A 25,241-nucleotide genomic window follows, 5' to 3' on the forward strand; every position below is an offset into this window, starting at 1 on the left:
TAATACATTTGAATGAATTTTATGAAGAAAATGAAATGATTGTAATTCGACAAGCATAGCTATCAAAGTAGCCAAGAAATTTTTTAATCAAAATTACACTAACTTTCATTCTTATTACCACAGTTTATTATTACTACCAAACGAACCGTTGTCATTATAATTTACATTTGAATTTCAATACAATTTTCAAGAAACTTATTTTTTGAAAGGTAATTGTCATGATACTTGGTTCAAAGATCTCATTTTCTATATCTTTCAATCCAAACAAATTAAGGGACTTTTATTTATCTCATCACAGATTTTCATTCCCTCTCCAATTTCCCTGCTTTAAAAACATTCATCTAAAGCATACGACGCAAATTGTGGTAAAAGACGGTCTCTCCGAGAAACGCATTAAATATATAGACTAAATAGCCTAATCAATACAAATTAAAAAGAAAATAAAAATGTGAACTTCTAATTTGAAGGTCATCTCTTTGAAAGATGGTCTCTCACAAGAGTAGTTGAAAGAAAAATAAATAAAAGGGCACTAAGTTGACTCGTTTTTAGTTTTCACTAGTCTCAAGGGTTGATATTTCTTTATTCATGCGAGAAACTAAAGTGAACAACAATCATCATACTTTTTTAGAACCATCACAACACCTTAATCCAAACTCAAGGGGGATTGCGATTAAACTTGATGCTCTAAGCTTGAGGGCGACTTAAACAAACTCACGAGGGATTGCATTTAAACTGTATGCTCACGTTCGAGGATGCTTCAGGATCAAATTCTGACCCACCAAACCCTAACAATTCTCTCCCCAAACAATACACGAGTTAACGAGCGATTGAGAATTTCAACTTGACAAAGTTTACGGAAGAGCCAAAGAGCAATGAGTTAAGAAATTAAAAGCTTAAGCTCAATAAAAACTTCAAGTGAAGCAGAGCAGGGCCCTATACGTATGACGGGATGACTATTGTCAACGAAACAAGAGAGGTATCAAAGGAATTCAAACTTGTTCACCATCCCTTCAACAAGGTGGTCTTTTCTCAATTCAATTAACTACAATTTCGTCACAATCCACAAAAAGTGGACATGGGTGTTAGCTCAATTTGATGCTGGCCGAGCGAGTCGTGGCCTCACTGGTGTCTTTGAAGGACTCACCCTACAAATATCACAAGATTCAAACATTCGTTCTCAAACACATGAATTTTCTTTCACGAAACCTACTCAAACAACTCTATTATAGCATACGAAGCATTTCTATTTAAAGAAAGTATTTACCTGACAGGTTGAGTTCCTAAAATCATCCCACTGCAGTTCAAGGCCATAATAGCACTTTCAGCCTGCAGAAGCAAAAACACAAAGGACCGATATTACATAGAGTATCAAGACACCGAGCTATACTTGTAAAGCAAGTGATTTCCTCTACCGACTGAACACATATTCAAGCTAAAAAGAGTACCAATCCAATCATGCAGCATCTAGAGAGAGCTATAGTCTGATGGTACCAGTCCAAACTTCGGTTTTGTGCTTTGTCTATAGACTCTTGAATTACAGAAACAACCAATCATTAGAGCTGCGCTAGATAGGACTTCTATGTTTTCAACGATCATAGATGAGATATAAGACCAATCTAGTTTCCACGAAAAGTTTAATAGTGCGTGTTGTTCATTTATGACAACGTATTAGAAGAAGAAACTATAGATGGGGTCAATACTAAGCCAGAAAATGTAGAGGCTAAAGGGCATAACCTAAGTAGACAGATGTAAGACAGGAAATAGTGTTAGCACGGAGGATCATATTCATAGCAAAAGGTTGTAAAATTAGAACAAAAGAGCTTATCCGAGTGTTTTAAGTACATTGGCTCAATTTGTCAAGAGATTGATCTGGATGTTAAGCATACGATTCAGTGTGGATGGCTCAAATGGAGAGCTACAATCAAATATTATGCGACTAAGGTGGCCACTGAGGTCAAAAGATAAATTTACAAGATTGTCAGTACTAGCCGAACATTGGACTTATAGAAGACATCATTGAAGGAAGAGAGAGTGATGAGTGGATGCAAGGATCGAAAACACACCTACTAGAAAAGTGCTAGATTATTAATTTGAGGAGCTTTGAAAAGTAAGGCAGATTGAAGTTTACATGGTAGTAAGAGTAACATGATAAATCGAAATTCTCATAAACACATACGTAGATAATCACTAATATTAATCTTCTTAGTTCTGAATAAGGAGGAGCAACCGGCAACGTATAATTTTTAGCCACGATTCTCAGGTTGATTTGTTTGGTTCCTGAACTCATATTGCCGAGATTATGGCTTTAACATTGTTGTTGCATAGCCTATGATGACCGGCAAGTGCAAGATTTAGATGTACTCTAACATGCAATTCTGACATTAGTGTTTCATCTTATATCATTTAGGCGGGCGGGCAGGCATTGAGCACCATAAGGGTCCGGTTGGATTGAGTGTGAATATTTAAAGGGTAAATAAAAGTCTAAGTAGGAAAACAAAGTCAGTTAAATAGATGATTAAAGGAATTTGATTGTTAAAGAGGTGGAAGAATTGGTCAGAAAGTAATGAAAAATGGATAAAATAGCAATAAGTTTCCTCATTTTGGGTAAAAATTTATCCTAGGGGAGGGTGGAGGAAATCTTTTGCTCCAAATGAGGGAAATCATCCTCTTTTTTTATTCATTTTTTTAGTTTACTCTAGTTTTAACTTTTTCACAATTATTTCAATTACTTCATTTGCATGATTGCATCTCTAATTTTCTTTGTTCCATTAGTTAGACTTTTTTTACATCTTAAATATTCACTCTCAATCCAAACGAGCCATAAGCGATTATTTATTACTCCGTCCGTTCCTATTTGATGTTCTCATAAAGAATGTTCACGAGAATCAAGAAAAGTTCAACCTTTTAGATGGTGGAGATATTATTTTCTTGAAAAATAAACTTAATGGAGAAAACGTCGAAACCACAAGCATAAAAAAATATATAAAATAAAGTTAGTGGAGACCAGAAACATTAAAAAATGTTAAATTAAAGCATGTGGAAAATATATGGGGGCCATTAAGGATTATAAATATGTTAAATAAAGTTTGTGGAAATTATGTGTAGACCATAAGCATTAAAAAATATTAAAATTAGGATGACTAAGGCTAATTATGTCCAAAAAAAGCAATATAAATAGAAAATTCGTTAAAGAAACAACAAATGAAATTGCCTAAAATGGAAAGTGTAACATCAAATAGGAACAAAAGGGAGTATTAGTTAGCAATTATCAATGGAGGAAAGAAGATCGGCTTAGTATGCATGCAATCAAATTTCCAAAATAAAAATTCGAATTTGAAGGGTAAAATTGTAAAACTAACGCAATCCAATTTCACTCACATGGTAAACACAACCCTTTTCACAAAGATGGTAGCAAGAAGTTTTCATATAAATCTACTCCCTCTGTCTAGATGTTTTCCCCATTTGACCAAAATAGATGAGATCTTTTTGGGTTGCACGGGGCAATATTAAGAGATGGAGGGAGTACTTTGAAAGCAGGAAAACTACCTAATATGATAATGGGCAATTGATAGTTGGTTTTAGGTGATTCAATTGATTTTCTGGTATTGATTCTTTTAGTCAATAGTCTACAGACGTGTGGTAAAATGGGTTAGTTAAGTATCCAAAATAACTAGCCAATAGGGGAAAACATTCACACAGCGAAAACCCTGCATCCTAACCAATTCAGAAGCTAAACAAAAAATGTCTCCAATAAAAGCGAGAACGATATACAGAATGAAGGAAAACAGAAACCATGGTTATCTAGAGATATTTGTAAAAAAAGGTAGAAACCACAATTCCTAACCTACATATATTGTTCTTACAAATCAATAAAATGGAGAAAGAGATCCATCCAACCAATCACAATGTCAAAACCTTAAAAAGATTGTTGATAGGTAGACAAGTTTTCCAGTAATACATCTATAAATATTTGTGAAGATATAAGATTTTTATTAAAAAAGAAAAAGAACAGAGAATCCATCTTAATTCCTTTTTTATTGCAGAACAATATGAGGCGAGATCGTCTATTATTGCCATAACTAAAACACTATATCAGGAATGACGTTCACCTAGAGAACTTTCACTATATCTGGTGTTAAATTTCATTTAAAGCCACTACAATAGGCATTTCAAGTTAATATCTACTATCAGGCAGTCAGCTGAAATCATGATCAAGTACTTCGAACGCATTCAGTGAGTCTCAGAAAGCGGATACTACAGATGTAAAGGATTAAAATACATATAACTCATAACTATATGCATGTTGTGACGTGGAACTTACCATTGTGAATTCAACAAAAGCAATGCGAGTTGAATGCACATTGTCCCCCAAAAGCCTAAGACGGGATACCTGTGAATACAAATACACCATTCTGAGTGTCTGATTATATATCGTAGATTTCCATTTTATGCGAATAAATCCAAGCCAAATGATTTTCATAAACATACCTCACCACAAGCACTTTCAAAGAAATTTTTTACCTCCAACTGAGAAACCTGCAACACACGAATAGAAAGATGTCAAGCAAAAGCAATACCAACATCCCAGGATTATCGCTGACATGATATAGGCAATAGATTCAATAAACCACGCAGTAATAAAAAGCAATAACTCACAAGAAACATCTAAAATATAGTCAGTGTTCTCAGAATAATTACAAGTTATAAAATTATTCTAAAATAATCTTGAGTAGTACATACTCCTAGTGAACCCAAATACTCCTACCGAGTACCAAATAATCAAGAGTTGGGATCATCATGCAAAGACTGACTATAGTTGAGATTATTGTTGTATATTTTTTCTATAAATAAGAGCAACTGTCAGAAACAATGGCTATACCTTTTTATCAATATTTGTACAGTAAACAGTTCTTGCGCACATTTCTCTTTCATCTTCAGACTGTCCAGTGTCAAGCATTAAGATTTAGAATAATCATTTAAAAGTAGAAGACTGCAAAAGAGTTTACATAGAAAGGCAATGATCTAAGCATACCCTTGGGAGAAACGTAGGATTCACAGGGAGAATGGCAGTTTTAGAAGGCAAGACCTTGACTGGATAGTATCCCAGCATTGTCCCACCTAGGCTCAAGGCTGCTCTAGCGCTCCCTGTTTGCAAAAATGCAGATAAACTATAAGCATCAATGCCCAAAACGAAAAAACAAATGGATAGAAATTCCACAAAATTAAAGTCCCAAATGAAGGTCTTCACTTACGCTCATCAGCAAACTCAACAAAAGCAAAACGAAAAAACAAATGGATAGAAATTCCACAAAATTAAAGTCCCAAATGAAGGTCTTCACTTACGCTCATCAGCAAACTCAACAAAAGCAAAACGAAGAACCGAATGAGGATCACCACATATTCGGCAGTCAACAACCTGCCAACCCAAATAAAAAATGTCAACTAATCATATTGAACTTGCATGTTACGTAAAATATATTTACTTCATAAATTACATATAGTTAAACCTAAAAGCAACACAGATGTAATATCATCAACTACAGTAATTATAGCTAAATTGCATTATAAAACTCAGACAAGGTTTCTCTAGAGTGAAATAAACACAACCGTATGAGCGGTAGATATCAGAATCCACACATTGTGAACTAATGGTCCAACCGTCCAAGAGCCAAGAGGATCTGAGTTGAGAACTAATCTTCAATTATCCTGGAGCTACCAGATGGTTCTTAATCTGCTAGTGTGTAGAACTAATAACCTCAATACAATCTATTGCATGTCAAATAAACCAAAGCAAATTATAGCTTTATTTATTTAATTTTTTTCTCTACGTTCAAGTTCTTTAACGTATTTTATAGTCTCACCTAACAAAACTTGGACGAAGAATTAGTCAAGACTCAAGATGTATCTACCAATGGTAAACTAGCAGAACATCCTCCGAGTGAAACATATGCCAAGCCCCATTATAACATTGTGCAAAAGAAACATGAGAAACATACCACAAATACAAAATCAAGCCACATAAAACCTAACAAGCTGCTTATTTTAATGGCCAGATATTTTTAAATATGTGTATAAAGAAGCCAAGAGTGGCCACATCTAGCATAGTTGAGAGATGATACTTTTTGATATAAGTAGTTTTAATTTATTGGTCCTCTTCTCCAACAATGTTACAGTGTATGTCATTTTCGGACGAGATGACTACGGGTTAGTTAAACTATTCATGAAGTATTAGCTGAAGGATTCTAAATCAAGTAAAGTTGATATAATTCATGACTTAATCCCTCATAGTTAACTATTAAGATGCTATGCTAATAGGCATGGTTTACAATAAGGAAATAAAAAGTATTGATAAAGAAAAAAAAGATTGTATTAATACTCACTAAAAATGATTAACATTATAAGAAGAATGTCTTGATTAAAAAAAATTCTCCCCGAGCTTGGAAAACGAGCCAAGCATGAATAGTTTCAAGCAGATCCAAACTTGTGCTTCTTCGTTTGACTCATCAGCACCCAACTTCAACCCTCCCCTCCTACCCACTCTCTCCTCTATATGTGGCAAATCGCTACCTTAGGGTCTAAAGCATGTAAGCCTCATAATTTTAAAAAAACTAAACACATTGCATAGATTTGGTATCACACAAAACCTTTGTTACATACACACAAATGAAAGTGTTGGTGTCTAAGTTCTAACATGTCGAGAATCATGCCCATCAATGCTCGAGATTTTGGAACGCAAATACGCAATAAAACTCCGGGAATAATATTCATGACACGACAATGTTTTCATCTTTCTTTCAAAATTTGATTTAGTATACGTCGCTATTTGTTTTCAAAAATCAAGAAAAGGAATAAAAATTTTATTTCAAATTATTTAGAAGCTTAAAAAGAACAAAGCTTGAAGATAGTACTTGTTTTACATCAAATACAAGGTAAAAAATTAAGATAAAAAGGTACTCATGTTTGAATGTGTTCATGCCATGTGAACATGGGTATGGCCACCACATGCCTCGTGTCAAGATAACATAGCTCAAACCCATATGTCCATATATGTACCAAAAAAGTTTAAACCAAACACCCTCCTGACGAGCGGCATGAATTTTTTTAAAAGTATCATATAAGGATTTTAGTTTCTAGCTAAATTTTCTTAGTTTGCGTATATTCACAGCTCAATTTAACCAAATTTTTATAACTATACACTATGTGTACATTTGGTGAAAACATAACTGTTTAAATAATGTTTAAGCTATAAAAGATACTTCATTATGCATGATTAAATTAAATTTAACAAGAAAAATCAAACTTAAAGAGCCTAGTTGTGAAAAACAAATATATACTAAGACTTTCTAAGAAGCCCTAGTCTTGTATTGAAGAATTCAGATGTAAAGAGTGAAAAGAAAAAACCAAACAACAATGAAAAAGCCTTAATTCCAAATAAATTGGCTACATTAATCAAAACAAAGTATTGTTAGAGATCATTGATAACAATATTTATAATTCATTCGGCCGCATACATCACTAAATTTACACAAAATAAGTATATTGATTCCAGTTATAATCCACATATATTACCGTTCTCTGTCAATTCCTATTTTATTGCCATATATATACTAGTGCAAATTCAAATTCTTCATATCATTCTTCGCTCTTGTACTCAAGTCTTCATCAGCTTACCTACTATTCTTCCAACGTACCACAAGATTCCATCCATTCACTTTCATGATATCTGATCTTTTTTGCACATAAGCATCATAAATGGTTATCTCTCATCTTATTTATATTATCTGCAATTAATTTCCAAAACTCTTTCTAATATCATCATTTTGAACAATATTCTTTAAAATAATCCACTTATCCATTGTAACATGTGCATGTCGAAAGAAAAAACAAACATCCATACGACAATGATGTTAAAGTCTTAATCACAACAATAAGGAATCGGCAACATGAACCAAAACAATTCAGCACTAAAGATCATAGCTAACTAAAATTATACTTTATTTAGTCATATCTAATATTCATTAGCAGCTAAAAGACAAATTTCAATGATCATCCACATAAATTTTCATCCTCCATTCATTTAAATATATTGTCGTATGCTCTTGCAAATGTCAACTTTAAGATCTCTATCTTTCAAGGTATACTAACGCATTTATCATAACATACACATCTCAGTTCAATCTATTGAAATTACATAGAAAAGGATCAAAGATTTTAAACATATTTTGAGGTTAATTTAGAAATCGTCTTTTAATGTCCTACTCTAACATCTAAATTTAGAGTTGCCTTGAAGCCTTAAGTCAAGCTAGTAACAATTCTAAAAAACTAACCTTATATAGAAGGTGACAAAAAAATGACATTGTGAGATTTCCCTTCGCTAAACCACCTTCAACCTTCAACCACTAATGTCATTTTCTACAATTTCAGACTAACTAAACAAAACCTCCAAAAGTCATCAAAGTTTGTAGTCAATACATACTTGTAGGGTCAATCACAAATACAACGCCCCTTAATAAGCATTCCAATGCTTCACTTTCTCAATTCAGCATTTAAAACCTCCTTCCTCTAAAAATACCCATTGTCAACAACCATTTCATTTCCCAATACTTAACTATTCGCAAAATTTGATCTTCTTCCTTTATCTTTATTAGGAAATCATGGCTTGATCATCATTGGTAGCGTTTGGGCTTTGCCTTATTTTTGATAAATTTTCTTCCTTTGATGCATTTAAGAGTATAGAAAATGCATTGAGGCATTATTTAAGTTGCTTGATAATAAAGAAAAATGGGGATACAAAGGGAATTGTTGAGCCAATCACTAGATAAGCTTACACAAACGAAGTTGCAACAAGAAAACAAAACACAATCACTTTTGAAAAATTTAACTATCTTATGTTTACTTGCTTATTTTCCCTGGTCATTAGGTTTCTTACGTATCATATTGAAATTTTTTTATTATATTTTTACCATTATTTTGACATGTTTTCCTAAGTTAAAATTAAATTTTTATTTTTCAAATTTTAAGAATTATTCAATGAAATCAATATTTACCACTTCATGTAATTGAAATTAAACAATGCTCAAGTATGGTTTTGAATTCGAGAATAAGAAAATTGAGAACAAGAACAAAATAAAATAAGGTGTTTCTAGCTCCAATTTTCCACATACCTACTTTGCTTTTAACATTGGCAGCAAAAACGTTTTATTTACTTAAAGAAAAAACAAAGTTCCTACATACACTTGGTAATCTGATAGTTAATTCAAGCTCATTAAAACCACCTAGTTCAAGCTCTCATAACATAATAAATTTAACATCAACTATCCTAACTGAAAGTATTAAACTAGTGATTAGTGAACAAATGGTACACAAAAATAAATTTGGTTCGATACCAAAAACGAAACGAGAAACATAAATTTATCGTTTCAAAAACTTAGGAAACAAAATTTGATCCAATTAAAGGCTAATATAAGGTATGTTGACCGAATACATTGATCAAGTAGGAAAGATAACCATAACAATAATCATAAAACAAAAGTCTTGTATCACAAAAAGTTAAACATACTATAAGCATAATAGTAAAAGAAAAGAGAAAGAAATGACAAAAGTTTTCATCTTGATGCAAATAAGAAAATTAAATCAATGTTTCAAATCGCAATTCTCTACGATTTGGTACAACATGTTTGAAACGCAATACTGGGCATAGATTGACCTTCACGGTTCAATGAGTAAAAAATCTCGCTAATAAGTTGTACAATGAAGCGTTAGCATTGTCCATATCAATTCATACCAAATTTTCTCTTGATGTACATCTCTCAGAGCTTTTATTATGCTATCAAACCAAAGAGAGGCACGTAAGGATGCTTTCAATAAATATTTGTAACATCTATAATCATACATACTCCACTTATTCCACCATCACCCTCCACAAAATCCTCCTCTTCTACACATGCTTAAATGGATAGGGTGTCAACTATATTCCATCAAGGCAACCACAAGATCTATTAATCACACTCCTCAATTCACCTTTTCTGAAACTTAACCTTTTCTCGATGACTTTCTATTTCCTACCTCATGGCAATACCACCTAGTTCACAACAGGGAAACCACTTCTAAATACAGCATATTTTCGTACAACTATCTATTCTTGGCCAAATTTCATTTGATCTTGCTCAACATTATCATAGGTGCTAGGTCTGATTTTTGTTTCTTATAGGATTGGTTTCATACAATGTTCTCCCTCAATGGTATTTAGAAACTCAATAAGTAATAGTATAAAAGCAAAACTAATCGACAACTGCTTTTGATCTTCAAGCATCTTAAATGAAACAACACAACACACAACAAGGCTAAAGCCTTACTCCCATCAATACGGGGTAGTGTTGGACTACTTAGATGAAGCAACACCTAACAAATTTCAATTCTTAAATGGGTTGTTTATTCGACAATTCAAACTCACAAGGAAAATAGATGAATGTATTTTGGCAACCCATCTTTGAAAAAAGTTGTAAATGATTGATGAAAGAAAAATGACAAAGCTCTGCAAACGTAATTGTACATGTCTTACTAAAGATCTCATGACAGCAAAAAATTGCAATAATACATATTTGTAGAAGCATGACTGGGTAACAGTCTCCAGGTATTCAGTAGAAGAATTAGGAGTGAAAAGGGCATCAGCTATAAATGAAAACACAAGAGTAAACCAATGTTGAGCAGGCATAGAAGTTACCTGTCCACAATTACTAAACAAAGCAGCTAAACGCTCTTCGGTAACCTAAAATAAGAGTAAAAAAATCCCATGAACACAACTCCTCTGAGTTTTTGAGAGAACTGCAGGTCATGCATTGAAAGAGACTGCAATGTTCAACTGGCTTACCTGATGGTCGATATCAGAGACATATACAGTGCGCCTAATGCTTTCTTCCCGCTGTGCACGAAACGATCTCCCATTCACTCGTCTGTTCCCTTGATTAAAGCTATTCCTCCTCTGAAAGAATATAATGATAATACATGTAAAAAATAAAAGAAAATACAAAATAAAATAGGAACGTGGATAAACAAGATCATCTCAGTGATGGAAGGATTCATACCTTATTGCACTACATATAATCGACAACTAGCATACTATATACATATTCCAATCCCAAAAAGTTTTGCAACATAGACCAGATATTTGGTGTTCAACAGAACATGATTCATTAATTGTATGCTATCTGATAATGACGCAGCAATGATCATTTCTAATTACTACATAGACATATTCCAATCCCAAAAATTTATGTAACATAGCCCAACAATTGCAAATTAAGAAGCTGGTAATTAAATGATCGACTAGAAATTTGTATATTCACAACAGAAATGAGCTGCACAGTCCCACAATCAGAATTAATCCGGAAAGAGATAAGTCCTAATCAGCTATCCATAATCGCAATAGTATCGTAAAGGTTTGATTTTAGACCGCGAATTCATCAGCTCCAACTGCAAAATCTGTTTTACTCCCAAACCTATATTTTTCGCACTATGCCATTAAAATAGCAGGCAAGCTCTCTTTTTTTTCTAAACCCAAAAACGAAGCAAATACACCAACAAACATGCAGCTAAGTGGCAAAACAACAAGTTAGCACCATAAAAGATACTCATTTTCAAAATTTCATTCATTCAGGCAAATCAAAAGAACCCAAATAGACAAAACTGAACTATAAGAACAGTAACTAGAATCTTTTATAAAAAAATACAAGTCCATATTACCCAATTCAAATAGAGAAAGAGAATCAAAATGCAAAATAAAAAATGGAGTAAAGTAAATAAAAGATCAAGCGTAAAGAAATGAAATATACCCTTCGATTATTAGAAAAATTGTCATTGCTCGAATTCTTACTAAAGGCAGAAAAATCGTTTTGCACCGACTGATCAATCTTCAAACGATAAGAAGAAGGGATAAACTCCTTAGCCCAAGGATTCAATTTGGATAAAATTTCAGCAAGTTCGTTAATGTTTTTGTGAAATTCGGATTTGGAATCACAACTCTGAGTGTCAGTCTCGGAATTCTGAGTAGTTGAGTTACAATTCTTAGTGAACTGATCATCAGAATTCACCACATTTTGTGCAACGGCAGCCATGAAAATTGCAACAAGACAATACCCAGAAAAATCAAAAAGGGTAAAAGGAGAATGATGACTAAATTACAAGAGGATAAAAACTAAAATTATGTTAGAGAGAAGAAAAGGAGGAGTTTGGATTCCTTTTTTCTTCCTTATTAATGTAGGGAATAAAAAACTGTATCAGAAGAAAACCATTTAAAGGAAGAGTAAGAAGATGATGAATTGATGATCAGAAATTCAGAACTGATGGAAGTGTGAGAAAATCAAAATTAAAAAAAAAAAAAGTCAGAATCAAAAAAGAAATTAAAAAGTGGAGTGAAGAATAGATTCTAGGGTTTATATGGAATTTAATAGAAGGGTTTAGAATTTAATTTAGAAATTGGGGATTGCAGGGAAAGAATTGGTATTGTTAGTACTTAGTAGGGGCTTGGGGACCCTTACCCTCTCTTTGGAGTGACTTAGACTTTAAAAATTAAAAAATTAAAAAAATTAAAAAAATAAAAAAAATAAGAAAATTTTAATTCCTAAAATAAGCGTCTATGTGTCTGAGTCTAAGGTCAACATTTGTTCGTTGTTAGTTATTGTTACTAACAGCAAGAAAAGGAAAACAATATTACATGTTGTTCGCTGTTATCAACAGCGTACTAATATTTATTGATTTTTTTCGTGCCTTCAAATGTTATTGCATTGTTGAAGGACCTTTCGTTTCTTTGTAGATTCACTAAAGTTTACATAATTTGCACTTCTAATGTACAAGGTATGATTATTTTTTCCATTCTAACTTTTTTATCTCTGATGCCCTAAATACTAAATGTAATGCGTTGTAAACATTATAATATGTTTTAACGTTTATATGTAGTCATTGTTTGTGATTAGAAATTCAATTTCATAAATTATCCATTGATGTGGTATTGGGGTGGCAAATGAGTAAAGGGTTTCAGATTGAAATTGTGAAAATTTGAAATAATATTCAAATTTAAGTATGATAGGACAAAATGGGTTGAAATTAAGGATATATTGATGACTCTAATTTGTTGTTATAAAAGATATGTTGATACAATTGAGAAAATGTGTTTCTTGTGCTTGGTTCGTACATACTACTACCTCACCGGATTGTGAAATGGTTTTAGGCGCATGTAAATGACAGTGACTTACTTTTCTACTTTATCTCATGAATAAATTTATCGATGAGATTAACTTAATCACAAACAAGTTCTATTTCAAAAGCATAAAAGCGAGTAATATATATCACCACATTCATGTTTTATGTTTGTTTTACCAAAAAAATCATATTGATGGATAAAAACGCCATTATTATTCCAAAATACACGTTAATTAACGTATTAATACTCACTTCGATCTTACAAGAGAGCAAGCCTGAAACTTTACATACAATCGATAAAATTCTCATGACACCAGTACATCTGCGTATGCACAAGAAATCAAGCACCATCAATGCCCATAGCATAAGATTATCGATGTACACAAAAATATTTTTGATAAAGTATATAACATATCATGAAACTACAGCCACCAGCTAATAGCTGTAGCCTCAGAATATGTTATATATTCTATGAATTCCCAACACCTTTTTCGTTTAGGGAGAATTTCAAATAAAGACCTCAAATGTTCTTACAACTACAATATTAACAATTGCCCCCATTCAACAAGTAGATTGAAATTGTGAAAAATTGGGACAATGTTCCTACCAGGCTAAATGCTACCTACTGCAGATGAACATCAGCAAAAGTCTGAATAAAACTATCACAGGCGGTTCTTTCGTAATTTACAAAATTTTGGTACTCGCTACCCGACAGGAAAGATTCGTAAAAAGGAAAACTGTCCTGCCCCCTATTTCCGTCTACTTGCATTGTATCGAGCGGATAAACCGTGTGATCTGAATCTAAAATGTACCCCTTCTCCTCGGAAATGTATCTTGTTACAGGCTTGCTGCCTGAAAACATGCTACACGAAACCATTCTCTGAGAGGAGCGTTCATGAGCGCCAAACATTGAGGAATATGGATCGATATTGGAATTATCTTTATAATCGACCGTACTGAATGAATCTCGTGTGCTTTCACTGGTAAAAGATGCTTCGTCTGAACTTGTGAACAGAGACCAGTCACTGGTTGTAGCATCGGAAAAATCCATGAATTCTGGATCAACGTAAGTTTCCATGGCCTGATTGACTCTGTTGGCTCTGTGAATATCTAGTCCTATTTTTCGGGAATTATTTGTTTTAGACACGGAAGACCATGACGACTTAGGTGCTTGCGGCTTTTTAGCATTCTTCATTAATGCTCTTGGTGGTCGAGGAAAGGATCTGTCAAGATAAGTAGAGTTCAAAAAAATCAAATAGCTTGATCAACGCGCAACTGCCCAACGCATCCAAGAATCTTTAAAGGGTATTATATCAACACGGACTTGTATGAGGTGCTCAATAAAACCACATTAAGGATATTTAAACTATGTTGTATTCTTTAAAGATATATCATCATCCAATGCAACACAACTAAAAAGCCATGAAACGCAATCGAGACGTGAGACAAGCTAGTAAACCTTTATTTCTTTTTTCTTATGCCAAAACGGAATCAAAGGAGGGTATCATAAAGCACAGGAAATAAGATTTGTCGTCGTGAAGATCTTTATTAACACGAAATTGTTAATGCACTCAAAAATTACCTCATATAGAACAAGATATATGCTCCTTCCGACATCACCTGGCTCATTGGCACTGGTTGGACCTGTTGACAATCATATCATGAGTACTCAAAAATGAATTAACATGGCAAATCATCTAGTTTTGGTAAGAGTTTAATGGATTTTACAGGTTAGAGAATATAATATAATGAACGTAGACCTTCCTAGGAAAAATAATAGGTGATGTCGATAATTTAAATAAAAAATTTCATTCAATAACGTTTGATTCAGACAATTGTCCACGTCAAATTAACACAATGTCATAGTTCAATTCATATATGTGTTGCCATTATGTTCAAAAGATATGGAGTACTTAACTAAGTAATCCCATCAAATTCAAATTATGAATAGCAATCACCGATCATCAATCAAACACAAATGCACTATGTTCAAAGGATATGGAATACTCATTATTACAACTTTTTTCCCAAAATTTAAGTGGCGTCAATTGACATTACATCACTAAACCCATTTAAATCCACCCATGAGCTCTGGGCCTCCAATTATGAAGAAACAATACAAATTGCTTCTTCAAACTTAACATCTTGTGAATCTTTAGTAATACAGCACTACAGCTACAAAAGACCAATATTGATGAGGCAAATTTTATTCAAGCATGACTAAGATGATTTTGAATGTCATATGTAATCAAATATTTTTGGAATAACATTACCAAACACCAATGAGTCAAAAGAAAATTGACAATATGATAATTGAATGCATTCACATGTGAAAAAACTAATTCAAATTGAATCTCAAATCGAAAATTTTCAACAGGCTGTGGATTGAACTATAATTATTCAATATAACTTATATTCATATTAAATATATCCGGCAAATCAAACTTCACAGGGTATATAGTTTGCTCAAAGTTAAGGAGACTCTAGATTAGATTGAAACAATTGTACATAAAATAACGTAAATTTGAGCGCAATACAGTTGGACAAGAAATAAGATATATAAATCAAGAATAAATCCAGGCTTACCACTGTATCATCTATGCTGAACCAATTTCCCTGCAAATCCTTTATGTAAGATACATAATGTCCAGAGAATGAAGCGTTTAGCGTATCGACATGCACAACAACACCATAAAGCATGTAAAGTGGTGGGCTGTCATTTGTCCCGGTCATAAAAGGGACCATGTCCAGCATATCTGGAAACGTGATGCATTTGTTTATCTTCCCATAATTTCCTTCCTGCAAAGGAAAGCCAGAACAAATTTATATGATGCTGAAGTTATAATTACTAGCAATTCAACAAAAGCTCAAATGGAAATATCACGAATGACGAAACCAGCGATCAAGCCTCAATAATTACACAATTCACTTGCATAATAATAAGTTGATAGATAAGCAACAGAGGATCCTCTGTTGCTTATGATTTCTCCCTAGTTCCTTTTTATTGAAGTGGATTACATAAGAATACAACACGTTATTACCCCGATGTCAAGTGGCTCCCTCCTAGGCAGTATTTATGGGGTTTGGATATATATACATAATAATCCTATCATTGTACTGATGCAAACGTAGCTCCCGATTGAACCTTAGATTCAAACATCATCAGCAACTTCACATATTTATTAAATTAAAAGCTCAGAAGACTTAATAAGTCATTTTACTATAAACCAAACCATTATAATCTGAAACCAACTAAAATCTTTGGTTCCATCGACAATGTTCATTTTTTACTCCATGGATTACATCTGGCTTAATGATTGCTTCACTTTGGGGGTTAATGAGTAGTATTCCCTCCATCCCACTCCCGCTATGTTACAAGTTGAGAGAAGTTTTCTTAATCATTTTAATGAACTGAAGGCGAACTCAAGAGTGATGATCCTTTAGGCAGGGTACGTGCCACGCACTATAATATTACCAATGGTAATTTACCATCAAATCACTCGAATGGTAAAATATATTGAATGACATGAATGAAGGAAAAACCAGAGAAAATGAGGAGAGATGTAAGTATATAACAACCTGAAACCTCTTCAAGACAATTGTAAGAATGTTAGGGGCCTCATCTATGCACAGCTGCTTTCTGGCCCGTACATAAGCAGCGCACCTTTTCATGCAAATATGTATGTGTTATTTGTTAAGTAGTTTAAACCAATGATACAAACAAAGTTCGAATAAAATTTGAGCCAAACCTTCCGCATTTGTACATGTTCTCTCCATCCAAATCCTCAGGAGTAGTGAACTGAGCAAGTGCATCTTCCAGTGATTCAACCCATCCAAAGATCTCCAATGTCAGATCCATAATGTTCTCGTATCGTTCTGATTCATGGTTACATCTCAAACAGACAACCTGGTTGATCAAAATTGGAAAACATTTACGGTTATCAATTTGTATGCAGCTCATAAAATATAACATAAACAGCCAAAAATTATAGAGCTAAAAGTTTTGGGATTTCCAACACGCTCCCCCTTTTAGGGACAGCATTACTACACAAAATTTCATTGGTTTCGGAGAAATGCTATACCAGTGATCTCAGGCGCCCACCAAATGTTTGCTGAACAAATGTAGTTTCCTGCAAAATGGGATGAACCTGCTTTTCACCACCCACTTCTTCTAGACATATTGACTGCATTGATGCAACTAGAAGCCTAGATAAAGAACACGATATTAAACATCTTTCATATTGTTTCACAGTCTAAACCTTAAAAAGAACACAGTAGAATAATTAGCTAAATCAAAAGGATAGTCAAAACAAAGCATGTGCAATCACAGTCTAAACCTTAAAAATTCGTGTGCATCTTCCTGACTTCCATCACCCATCTGGCAGTTTATACTCCGTATGTGTGATAAAATTCTACTTGGAGACAAAGGCCCAGCATTGTCTCTTAACATGTGCACATGTTGCTCTAACTCACACATTAGACACCAATTATTGAGGCGGCCTGTTATGAACATTTCAAAATGTAAAGTAAGGCACCTAAAAATCAAAAGTTCACAATAAATTGTTGTCATAGAATAGATTATTTACAGGTTCTTGAATGTGTTCGGTTCAACAGGTAGATGACCAGAGGTTTTGTGCAGGTTAAACACTGCAGCACAGCATTAGCATAGCAACTGCACATTGAAATGAGTAAGAATAAAAGTCGATAGGTTTTAATTAACTGTCTACACTGATTCACTTAAGATTTACAAGAAATCATCAAATTAAAAGGGCATGCAGGTCACATTAATTTCCGGGGGTAAAAAGTTCAATTGGTGTCCAACGCTTTAACTCAGAACATTTTTAATTATGTTATGATATGTTCGATTAAAGGTTAGAAGCAGTGAGCCAGTGACAAACCGCAGAGAAAAGAATCAAGAACTTTACATTTGAGGTGTAGACCTACTTAAAATAATAACAATTAAAATAAGTGTGATACAATAAGGTCATCTTTGTAAGGCAACAGTTAGAGGCGTAATCATACCAACTAAACACAAAGCTTCTCAAAACATTACTTGTCTGGGGACGTGATCAGTAAAAATCAAAGAACTAAAGGCATACCTGTTTCCACAGTTCAAAAGGCCTCGAGGCCTCAAGTCAAAGACCTCAATTTCGAAGAACTTCGTGAATTCTTCAAAAGGGAACAGCATCTGACAAGTTTATGAATGGAGTAATCAACAATAATATTCCTAACAAAAATTACAAAGTAAGCCATTTCCAAAAATTTATTGGACATATTATAGGACTTATCAATGACAACAGTTTCAATTTTCAACTGACCTTCACTTTCATATGGCTATCATTATTAATGTCAGAGGTCACCTTTCTGGCTATCTTTGATAAATTCATAGAACCAATGGCCTTTGTAGACCCTGCGATCAATGAAACCATTAGATTTATGTACAAAAGTGAAATTGCCCATTGCAGGAACTTTAGATTAAGACTCCATAGGATAAAAAAAAGAATTTAACAGCGTCAATTAAGAAGAAAAACTCATCTCCCAATTGTAAAGGATAATGTTCATTCGCACTAATAAAACAATAGTACATATCAAAAAATACACGGTTCATCACAACACATCAAATTTTTCCTCCTATAATGTGCGATGCCAAAACTTCCTCAAACCATTGTAATTCTATACTCTACAGCTTTATAAAATTAACACGTCAAATCATGTAATCACTAACATAGGCATGGAGGCATTGGCTGATTAAAATTGTGAATGCTAGAGGGAAATAAAGGGCGATTCCAGGACGTCAACAAGTTATAAATTGGTCACGACATCATGTCTGCCTTTCCTAAAGCAACCTCATTTCTGGACTCCCCTTACTGAGAAAGAACCCAGTAAAAAAGTTTAAATCAAAAGTAAAAATTTTAGGTAGTTTCTGAGAAACAACCCAGTACAGAAGGCTGTCTTGAAAACAAATGAACTATTACAAGACAGAACTTAAAAATATTTGACTATGATCTTAAACATAATTAGTGTTCATTCATAACAAATGAATGAAAACATTTTTATTTAACATCAACAGAGTACAGACTAAATAAATACCTGATACACCAAGTCCTTTTCTCACTTTTTCCATGTGTGGATGTCCTCTTGCTGCTTTACGTATACACTTAGCAGATTCAGACAATTTGACACATTCAGGGTCTGCTGCACTTTTAGATACCAAGCTCTCACAGGTTGAGGCCATCTGAGAGATGTTTTTCCTCTTTGAAAGATCTTCCCTGCAGCTGGCTACTTCTCTTATTGGCATATTATACCCTGAAGCCAAATCCATGGCTCTTGTAGAGGACGATAATGATTCTCTTGTCTGACTTTTGACTCCAGAACTTTGTTGCAATGCCCTTCTCTGTTCATTATACTTATCACAACTCATAGAGCCATTGATGATATGAATTTCAGAAAAACCATCCTCTGAGTTTGTGGGGTCCCTACCTCTTAACTGCACCCAATGCAGTTTACAAGTTTGACAAATTGCTTCAACGAGATAAAAGAAAAACACAGGAAATTCAATGACAAAATGTAAAGACCTTATGCCTGGTTCCAGCCTTATTGGAGGATTCTGGATTACTGCTCAAGTATGCATCAGCAGAGATGGAAACTTCTCTATCTTTGATATCTGGCGCTTCCTTAGAGGATTTGCGAGTAGCTCGCTTTTGCGAGGCTCTTTTCTCTCGTTTAGCATCAATAGAAGCTGTTGCACCAACAGGGAAATCAACACTTAAATTAACACCAAGCGGCTGTGGGGTTGAAAAGTCACTGTACTGATCATATGCACCTTTGTGACTACTTTCACTATCAACTTCTGCTAGTGAAGTAGGCTTAAAGGATGAGTAATTATCATCCGGTGGCTGACATTGCTCTTTGTGACCTTGCCTCCAGTGAACTATCTGGCACCTCCCAGAACTGCATTGATTTACATAACTCAAGGTTTCAGAGAAATCAAGCAAGTGAATCATCACAAGAAACAGTAGTCCCTATTTGAGAAGAAATAAAACTAAGAAGTGTCATGGAGCCTTTATATATTGATGACATTGTATTAGTTACCAAACCTATAGATAAGGTTAACCTTAAGTCAATGATAATATGGCAGACATCAGAATCAATAAGGTATAAATCAGAGTAACTGAGTATATAGAATGCCATTTCAGCACAAAAGAGCTAATGATAGGTTTTGTAAATTTGGATACAAAGGAGCATCTTCCAAATGAGTGATTTAAGTACCTACTACAAATTTTCCACAAGCACGAAAGTATTAATCAAGATATGAATCATACGATTAGATTTGGGTGGCTTAAATTGAAATATTATGTGACTTAAGTGTCCATTAATGCTAAAGGGAAAATTTTAAGGGAGAATCATAAAATTCACTACTAAATGAGTCATAATGTTGAGAGAAAACATCATTAAAGGAAGATGAAAATAGCTAATATGTGTATGATACAATGAATGGGTTGGCATATTTTGATGAATAAAATTTTGAATGAAGGAATAAGAAAGACTAAAAGAGTCTTCAAATCGCATATATCGGTAATAAGAAAAGAGAAAATTATTTATGATGATGGATCATTTGCAAAGAAGATTGAATAATAAATTGGAAGGTTGGAATGTTAGGCAGGTTAAAGAAGGATGAGGTAAACCATTGGCCTCATTGTGCAAAAAAAGGATGTATCATATTGTATCGGCCACATCGTATCGTATCGTCCGTAATGTAAAGATTTTCAAATTTACCGAACCATTATTAACATGTTGTAAAGGTGTAAAAAATCATGTTTTAAGTTGTTTCAAGCAATAATTAAAGCTTTAGCTCGATATCGGACGGTATGATAACTGTATCACACCCGTTACCATATTATTGTGTCCGTTCATGCAACACCACATATTTGCACTACGATTGGAATAGACTTCGATTCAAGGAGAAAAAAAAGACATGAACTAGGGTTAAATGAAAAAGGACAATACACGTAAATGCTCAACATAATTGATTTGTTTTATTCGCGCAGATTTAGGGCTAGATAGATTTACAAATGCTCAACAGAATTGACTTCCTTTGTTCGTGTAGATCTAGGGTTAGACAGATTTACTAAAGAATTTTGATTGATAAGACTTGGATTCCGAAAGGATATCTATTCACATTCTATTCTTTTGTTTAGTTTTCTGCCTCTTAGAAAATATAGTTATCCCATTTCAATGTTAGTTAAGTGCTTTGTGCTTTAATTAAATGTTTTGTGCTTTAATTAAATGCTTTGTGCTTGATTTTCAAGGCTAGTTCTTATACTTTTGCTCGTAACATAATCCAACTGGAAAGCTCCTAGAATTTTTTAGCATGAGTAGGCATTTGACCAGGAAAATAATGTTTGTAACCAAGGGTTAATAATAAATAACCTCTTTGTTATGACTAACAAGGGTAAGATTGGGTATATCCGATCTTCCAAAACCCCATAAGTGGGAGTCGTTTAATGGCTTTGGGGTAATCGAATGTTGTTGATGATAGGAATTTGACCCAGTACCACCCATACAAGACTACCACCTACAGCAAACATTAAAGCTTATTATCTTCTTTACTTTTGTGATTTCGAGCATAAACTATACCTTTAATATTTTACCATCATATTTAAACACAAAACTCGTGAAAACATATCTTTACGTATGTTGGCATTTTGAATCACTAACCGCTTAAATACTTATAGAGCCACACATGTATAGACATGTTGCAGCCATGTATGGTATTGAATAATAGTTGAACCAAATAGCTAATTTTATTGAATGATTTGACAAACTAATGTCATGAGCAGCAAAGCAACCAAAGCAGGCTTTTTTCCACCAGAAAAATAGCATCGTTTTTATGTACATCACTCCCTCTTATTCAAGAAATCTCCTTTTTAAAGCATATCAACACATCATATCTTCCAATATAACTTTTTCTAATTCTTTTTGGCAGAGAAACAAGAATAAGAAGCTTTAAAGATAACAATTTTCAGTAAGCATATGATTGAACATACCAATAACGAACTGACTTGCATCGAGAGCAGCGTGTTGTAGCTGGAATGCTGCACCTAGCACACTCCCAAAAAGCAGTAGTTGAACGAGGTACAACAGTAGGAATATCACTGGAAGCTGCCATTGCTTCTGATCTAAAAGGCTCCACAAATGCCTCTTCAACCAGAAACTTTACCCTCTCTTTTTTGCGTGAAGCCTCACTCCATTTCCCAAGTAAGATGTACAAAACCACTGGTAGTACAACAAAGACCAGAAACAGGGCAGGAATATCAGCTTGCCTAAACTCGAGCATGTCCCCTTCAGCAAACTCATATCCAATTATAGGTTCCACTACTTTACCAGAGCCGCTCACTTGGAGCTTTGCAAGAACAACAAAACTACATTACCCTTCATACGAAGAAGGAACACCAATAAGAAACATCAGCCAACACAATTGTAAAACTATGCCCCTCTAAATTTCTTATTGAGTGAGCCAGCCCCTTAAATTGATTTTTCCCAATATAGATAGACAGACAGAATACGTCTGACAAACTAACTCTAAAGTAGCAGTAGTATACTCACTATTTCTTTCCAATTAGCTCCTTATCACATAGTATTCTGAAAAGATGATATGAAACCCAGATCAAAACGGTATTATTATAGACACATCAATCAATAACAGAAACCAACTTGCTAAACAAATGGTCCAGGTTAGTCAACACATATCCAACACTACCTTAGAGCATGTGTGTATCACAAAAAACACAGAGAAAACCCAACAAAAGTAAAATCTTTTCAAACTGAAAAAAAAAAAAAAAAAAAAAAAAAAAAAAAAAAGTACCCATTAAGCTCTCCAAAGGAAATCAAAACCCTTCTCCACTATTGAGAGATTAGATTAAAAATTTAAATAAAAATAAAGAAAACCCAATGATTTGTAACGAACTAAGGAAGATAAAATGAGAGTATACACCTTAGCCATGTGGATTGTGAAGACAGATTCAAACTTCAAAGATCATACTTTTCAAAAACACCCATATAATTGGACAACCTAACGGGGATTTACAGCTGAATTTCTTCAAACATTTAAACTTCAATCAATAGCATCTACCAGCTTACAAAATGGACCAAATTTAGATAAAAATAAAGAAAACCCAATGATTTATAATGACCTTAGGAAGATGAAATGAGAGTATACACCTAACCCATGTGGATAGAAGCAGTAAATTTCAAGTTGTGAACACAGATTCAAACTTCAAAGATCATACCTTTCAAAAATACCCACATAAATTAAACAACCTAATGGGGATTCACAGCTGAATTTCTTCAAACACTTAAACTACAATTAATAAAGCATTTACCAGCTTACAAAATAGACCAAGTTTACCTACATAAAGGCTATTCAAATTCAGGAAAGACAATGTACAAATTCTAGATTTGGATTGGTGAGTATAAGTCTTGAAGATAAGTATAAAAGTACACAAATAAAAACAAAAATAAATAAATAAAAAATAAAATAGGGTAATAACTAATTAATTAGTACCTAAAAATGCAGGAATTATAAAGGTAAATAGAAACAGCTATCTCCGGCTTCTCCTGAAGATGAAGAGATACTTTGATTCTGCTGACGGTAACAACAACAAGAACAGGAAGAAGAAGAAATTTGCTGTCTTTCTCTTTCTCTTTCTCTTTTTCTTTCTCTCTCTTTCGCTTTCTCTCTCCTCTAAGCTGCTGACTGTAAGTTTTTTCACTCTTCAGATTTGACTCTTTTTGCGAGTCTTAAACACACAACTATATTTGTTTGATTCTTTGTTTTTTCTCCAAATTTTAAATTAGAATCTCGTCTGATTTGGAACATGTATATGGTGCGCGTTATTAAAGATTTGTTCAAAATAAAGTCGATGACTTAAATATTTACCCGATTTTGTAATTAAATTCGACTTGACTTGACTGCAGAATAAATTTAAAATTACATAAAATTAATATGGACTCTAAACTTGAATTTGAACCGATCAAAATACATGACCCCGAAATCGCCCCAAGAACCAGAATGAACACTTCTAAGAACAAATATAAAATCGAGTTTCAATTTTCATTGCTACTTTCTTACCATTTAGGTTTACTAGTCATTTTCTTCTCTCAAAGATTCTATATCCAAAAATATATTTGTTTTTCAGAATCATATGTTAATGTATAAATTATAATATGTTTATTTATCAACTAACTTATCCAATTAGTTTAAAATACATTAAAAATTGATAATTAAATAAATTAACTAAAAAATTTATTTGCCAAACAATTAAACAACCCTCTTTAGTTTATTTGCGTTCCTTCTTTAAACACCAACTCATACCTGAATTAATCTCACCAAACAAGTGGCAAGTCTAGCAAGTCGCAACCACTGATTAGCTGTATGAGGAGAATGTTTTTGGAATAAATGTTAATTTTATTCAAAAAATTTAAATCAAATATAATTAAAATGGAGTATCGTTTATAAAAATGTTATGTGTAATTGGTTGTTTAGTTTTTTATTCCTCCATTTCTTTGACTCTATTACAAGAAAGTATTGCACAAATATTAAAAATAATTGTAGTTGTTGAAAAAAATAAGACAAAAAAATGTTTAAATTATGTGAATGATATTAAAGAGAAAAACATATAACCCTCTGTTATCAGTGATGCTAAGATGATTTTTTTATTAGTGATTCTAAGATGATTTTAAAAAAAAAAAAAACAAGTTTATTAACGAAGTAAAATCACTAATATGTCAGTGATTTTATGTATAATCGCTAATGAACTCAACAACTATAAAAATCATTTTCTTTATTAAATATTCTCATTTTAAAAGTAACAAACAATTAAAAGGTGTTTAATTAAGTATATTAAAATTTAATTTTAGTAACATTAAATTGATTGTACGTTTCTAATTTCCCTCCCCTTAAGAAGGATTGTGCTTCATATTCTTGACATCATTTATATTACATCATCATCAATTTAGGAAGGATTAAATTATAAAAAAGTTGT

General features: G+C 33.3%; 2 protein-coding genes across 10 annotated transcripts; both read right to left on the reverse strand.

Moving 5' to 3' along the window:
* Window positions 1-556: 556 nt before the first annotated feature.
* On the reverse strand, window positions 557-12,526 carry LOC130818214 (polyadenylate-binding protein-interacting protein 9-like). Its single transcript, XM_057684299.1, has 10 exons — window positions 11,832-12,526; window positions 10,871-10,981; window positions 10,724-10,768; window positions 5,344-5,416; window positions 5,033-5,145; window positions 4,880-4,939; window positions 4,489-4,536; window positions 4,322-4,390; window positions 1,265-1,326; window positions 557-1,145 (listed from the first exon to the last, which is right to left on the reverse strand). Exons 1-10 carry the CDS (start codon window positions 12,111-12,113, stop codon window positions 1,088-1,090), a joined length of 921 nt encoding a protein of 306 aa, XP_057540282.1. The 5' UTR covers window positions 12,114-12,526; the 3' UTR covers window positions 557-1,087.
* A 598-nt stretch (window positions 12,527-13,124) lies between these two features.
* Window positions 13,125-24,013, reverse strand: LOC130818213 (ubiquitin carboxyl-terminal hydrolase 15). Of its 9 annotated transcripts, XM_057684298.1 has the most exons (16): window positions 23,192-23,632; window positions 22,804-22,839; window positions 22,245-22,629; window positions 20,021-20,148; window positions 19,773-19,936; window positions 19,288-19,684; window positions 18,516-18,607; window positions 18,297-18,385; window positions 17,784-17,869; window positions 17,535-17,697; window positions 17,280-17,403; window positions 16,947-17,104; window positions 16,777-16,861; window positions 15,784-15,996; window positions 14,780-14,841; window positions 13,125-14,420 (listed from the first exon to the last, which is right to left on the reverse strand). In XM_057684298.1, the coding sequence occupies exons 3-16, from the start codon at window positions 22,532-22,534 to the stop codon at window positions 13,820-13,822; spliced, it is 2,652 nt and encodes an 883-aa protein (XP_057540281.1). In that variant the 5' UTR covers window positions 22,535-22,629; window positions 22,804-22,839; window positions 23,192-23,632; the 3' UTR covers window positions 13,125-13,819. The 9 variants fall into 9 exon arrangements, with proteins under 9 accessions (XP_057540281.1, XP_057540277.1, XP_057540275.1 ...); XM_057684294.1 differs by lacking the exon at window positions 23,192-23,632 and adding an exon at window positions 23,762-24,013 and having other exon boundaries at window positions 13,126-14,420; window positions 19,773-20,148; window positions 22,245-22,600; XM_057684292.1 differs by lacking the exon at window positions 23,192-23,632 and adding an exon at window positions 23,762-24,013 and having other exon boundaries at window positions 13,126-14,420; window positions 19,773-20,148.
* Window positions 24,014-25,241: the final 1,228 nt, after the last annotated feature.

The sequence above is a fragment of the Amaranthus tricolor genome, chromosome 7 (assembly GCF_026212465.1).
Source record: "Amaranthus tricolor cultivar Red isolate AtriRed21 chromosome 7, ASM2621246v1, whole genome shotgun sequence".
NCBI lineage: Eukaryota > Viridiplantae > Streptophyta > Magnoliopsida > Caryophyllales > Amaranthaceae > Amaranthus > Amaranthus tricolor.

Bases quoted from the DNA above. Each gene is read 5' to 3' on its own strand.
- LOC130818214 (XM_057684299.1), bottom strand. From the start codon at position 12,113: ATGGCTGCCGTTGCACAAAATGTGGTGAATTCTGATGATCAGTTCACT. The intron at 10,769-10,870 runs GTAAGCCAGTTG...CTCTTATTTTAG, and splicing joins TCTCTGATATCGACCATCAG to GTTACCGAAGAGCGTTTAGC. The intron at 5,146-5,343 runs GTAAGTGAAGAC...TTTTGCAAACAG, and splicing joins TGTTGAGTTTGCTGATGAGC to GGAGCGCTAGAGCAGCCTTG.
- LOC130818213 (XM_057684294.1), bottom strand. From the start codon at position 22,534: ATGCTCGAGTTTAGGCAAGCTGATATTCCTGCCCTGTTTCTGGTCTTT. The intron at 15,997-16,776 runs GTTGTTATATAC...TTTCCTTTGCAG, and splicing joins TTGTCTTGAAGAGGTTTCAG to GAAGGAAATTATGGGAAGAT. The intron at 14,421-14,779 runs GTAATTTTTGAG...TTATCTTGACAG, and splicing joins TATATCTTGTTCTATATGAG to ATCCTTTCCTCGACCACCAA.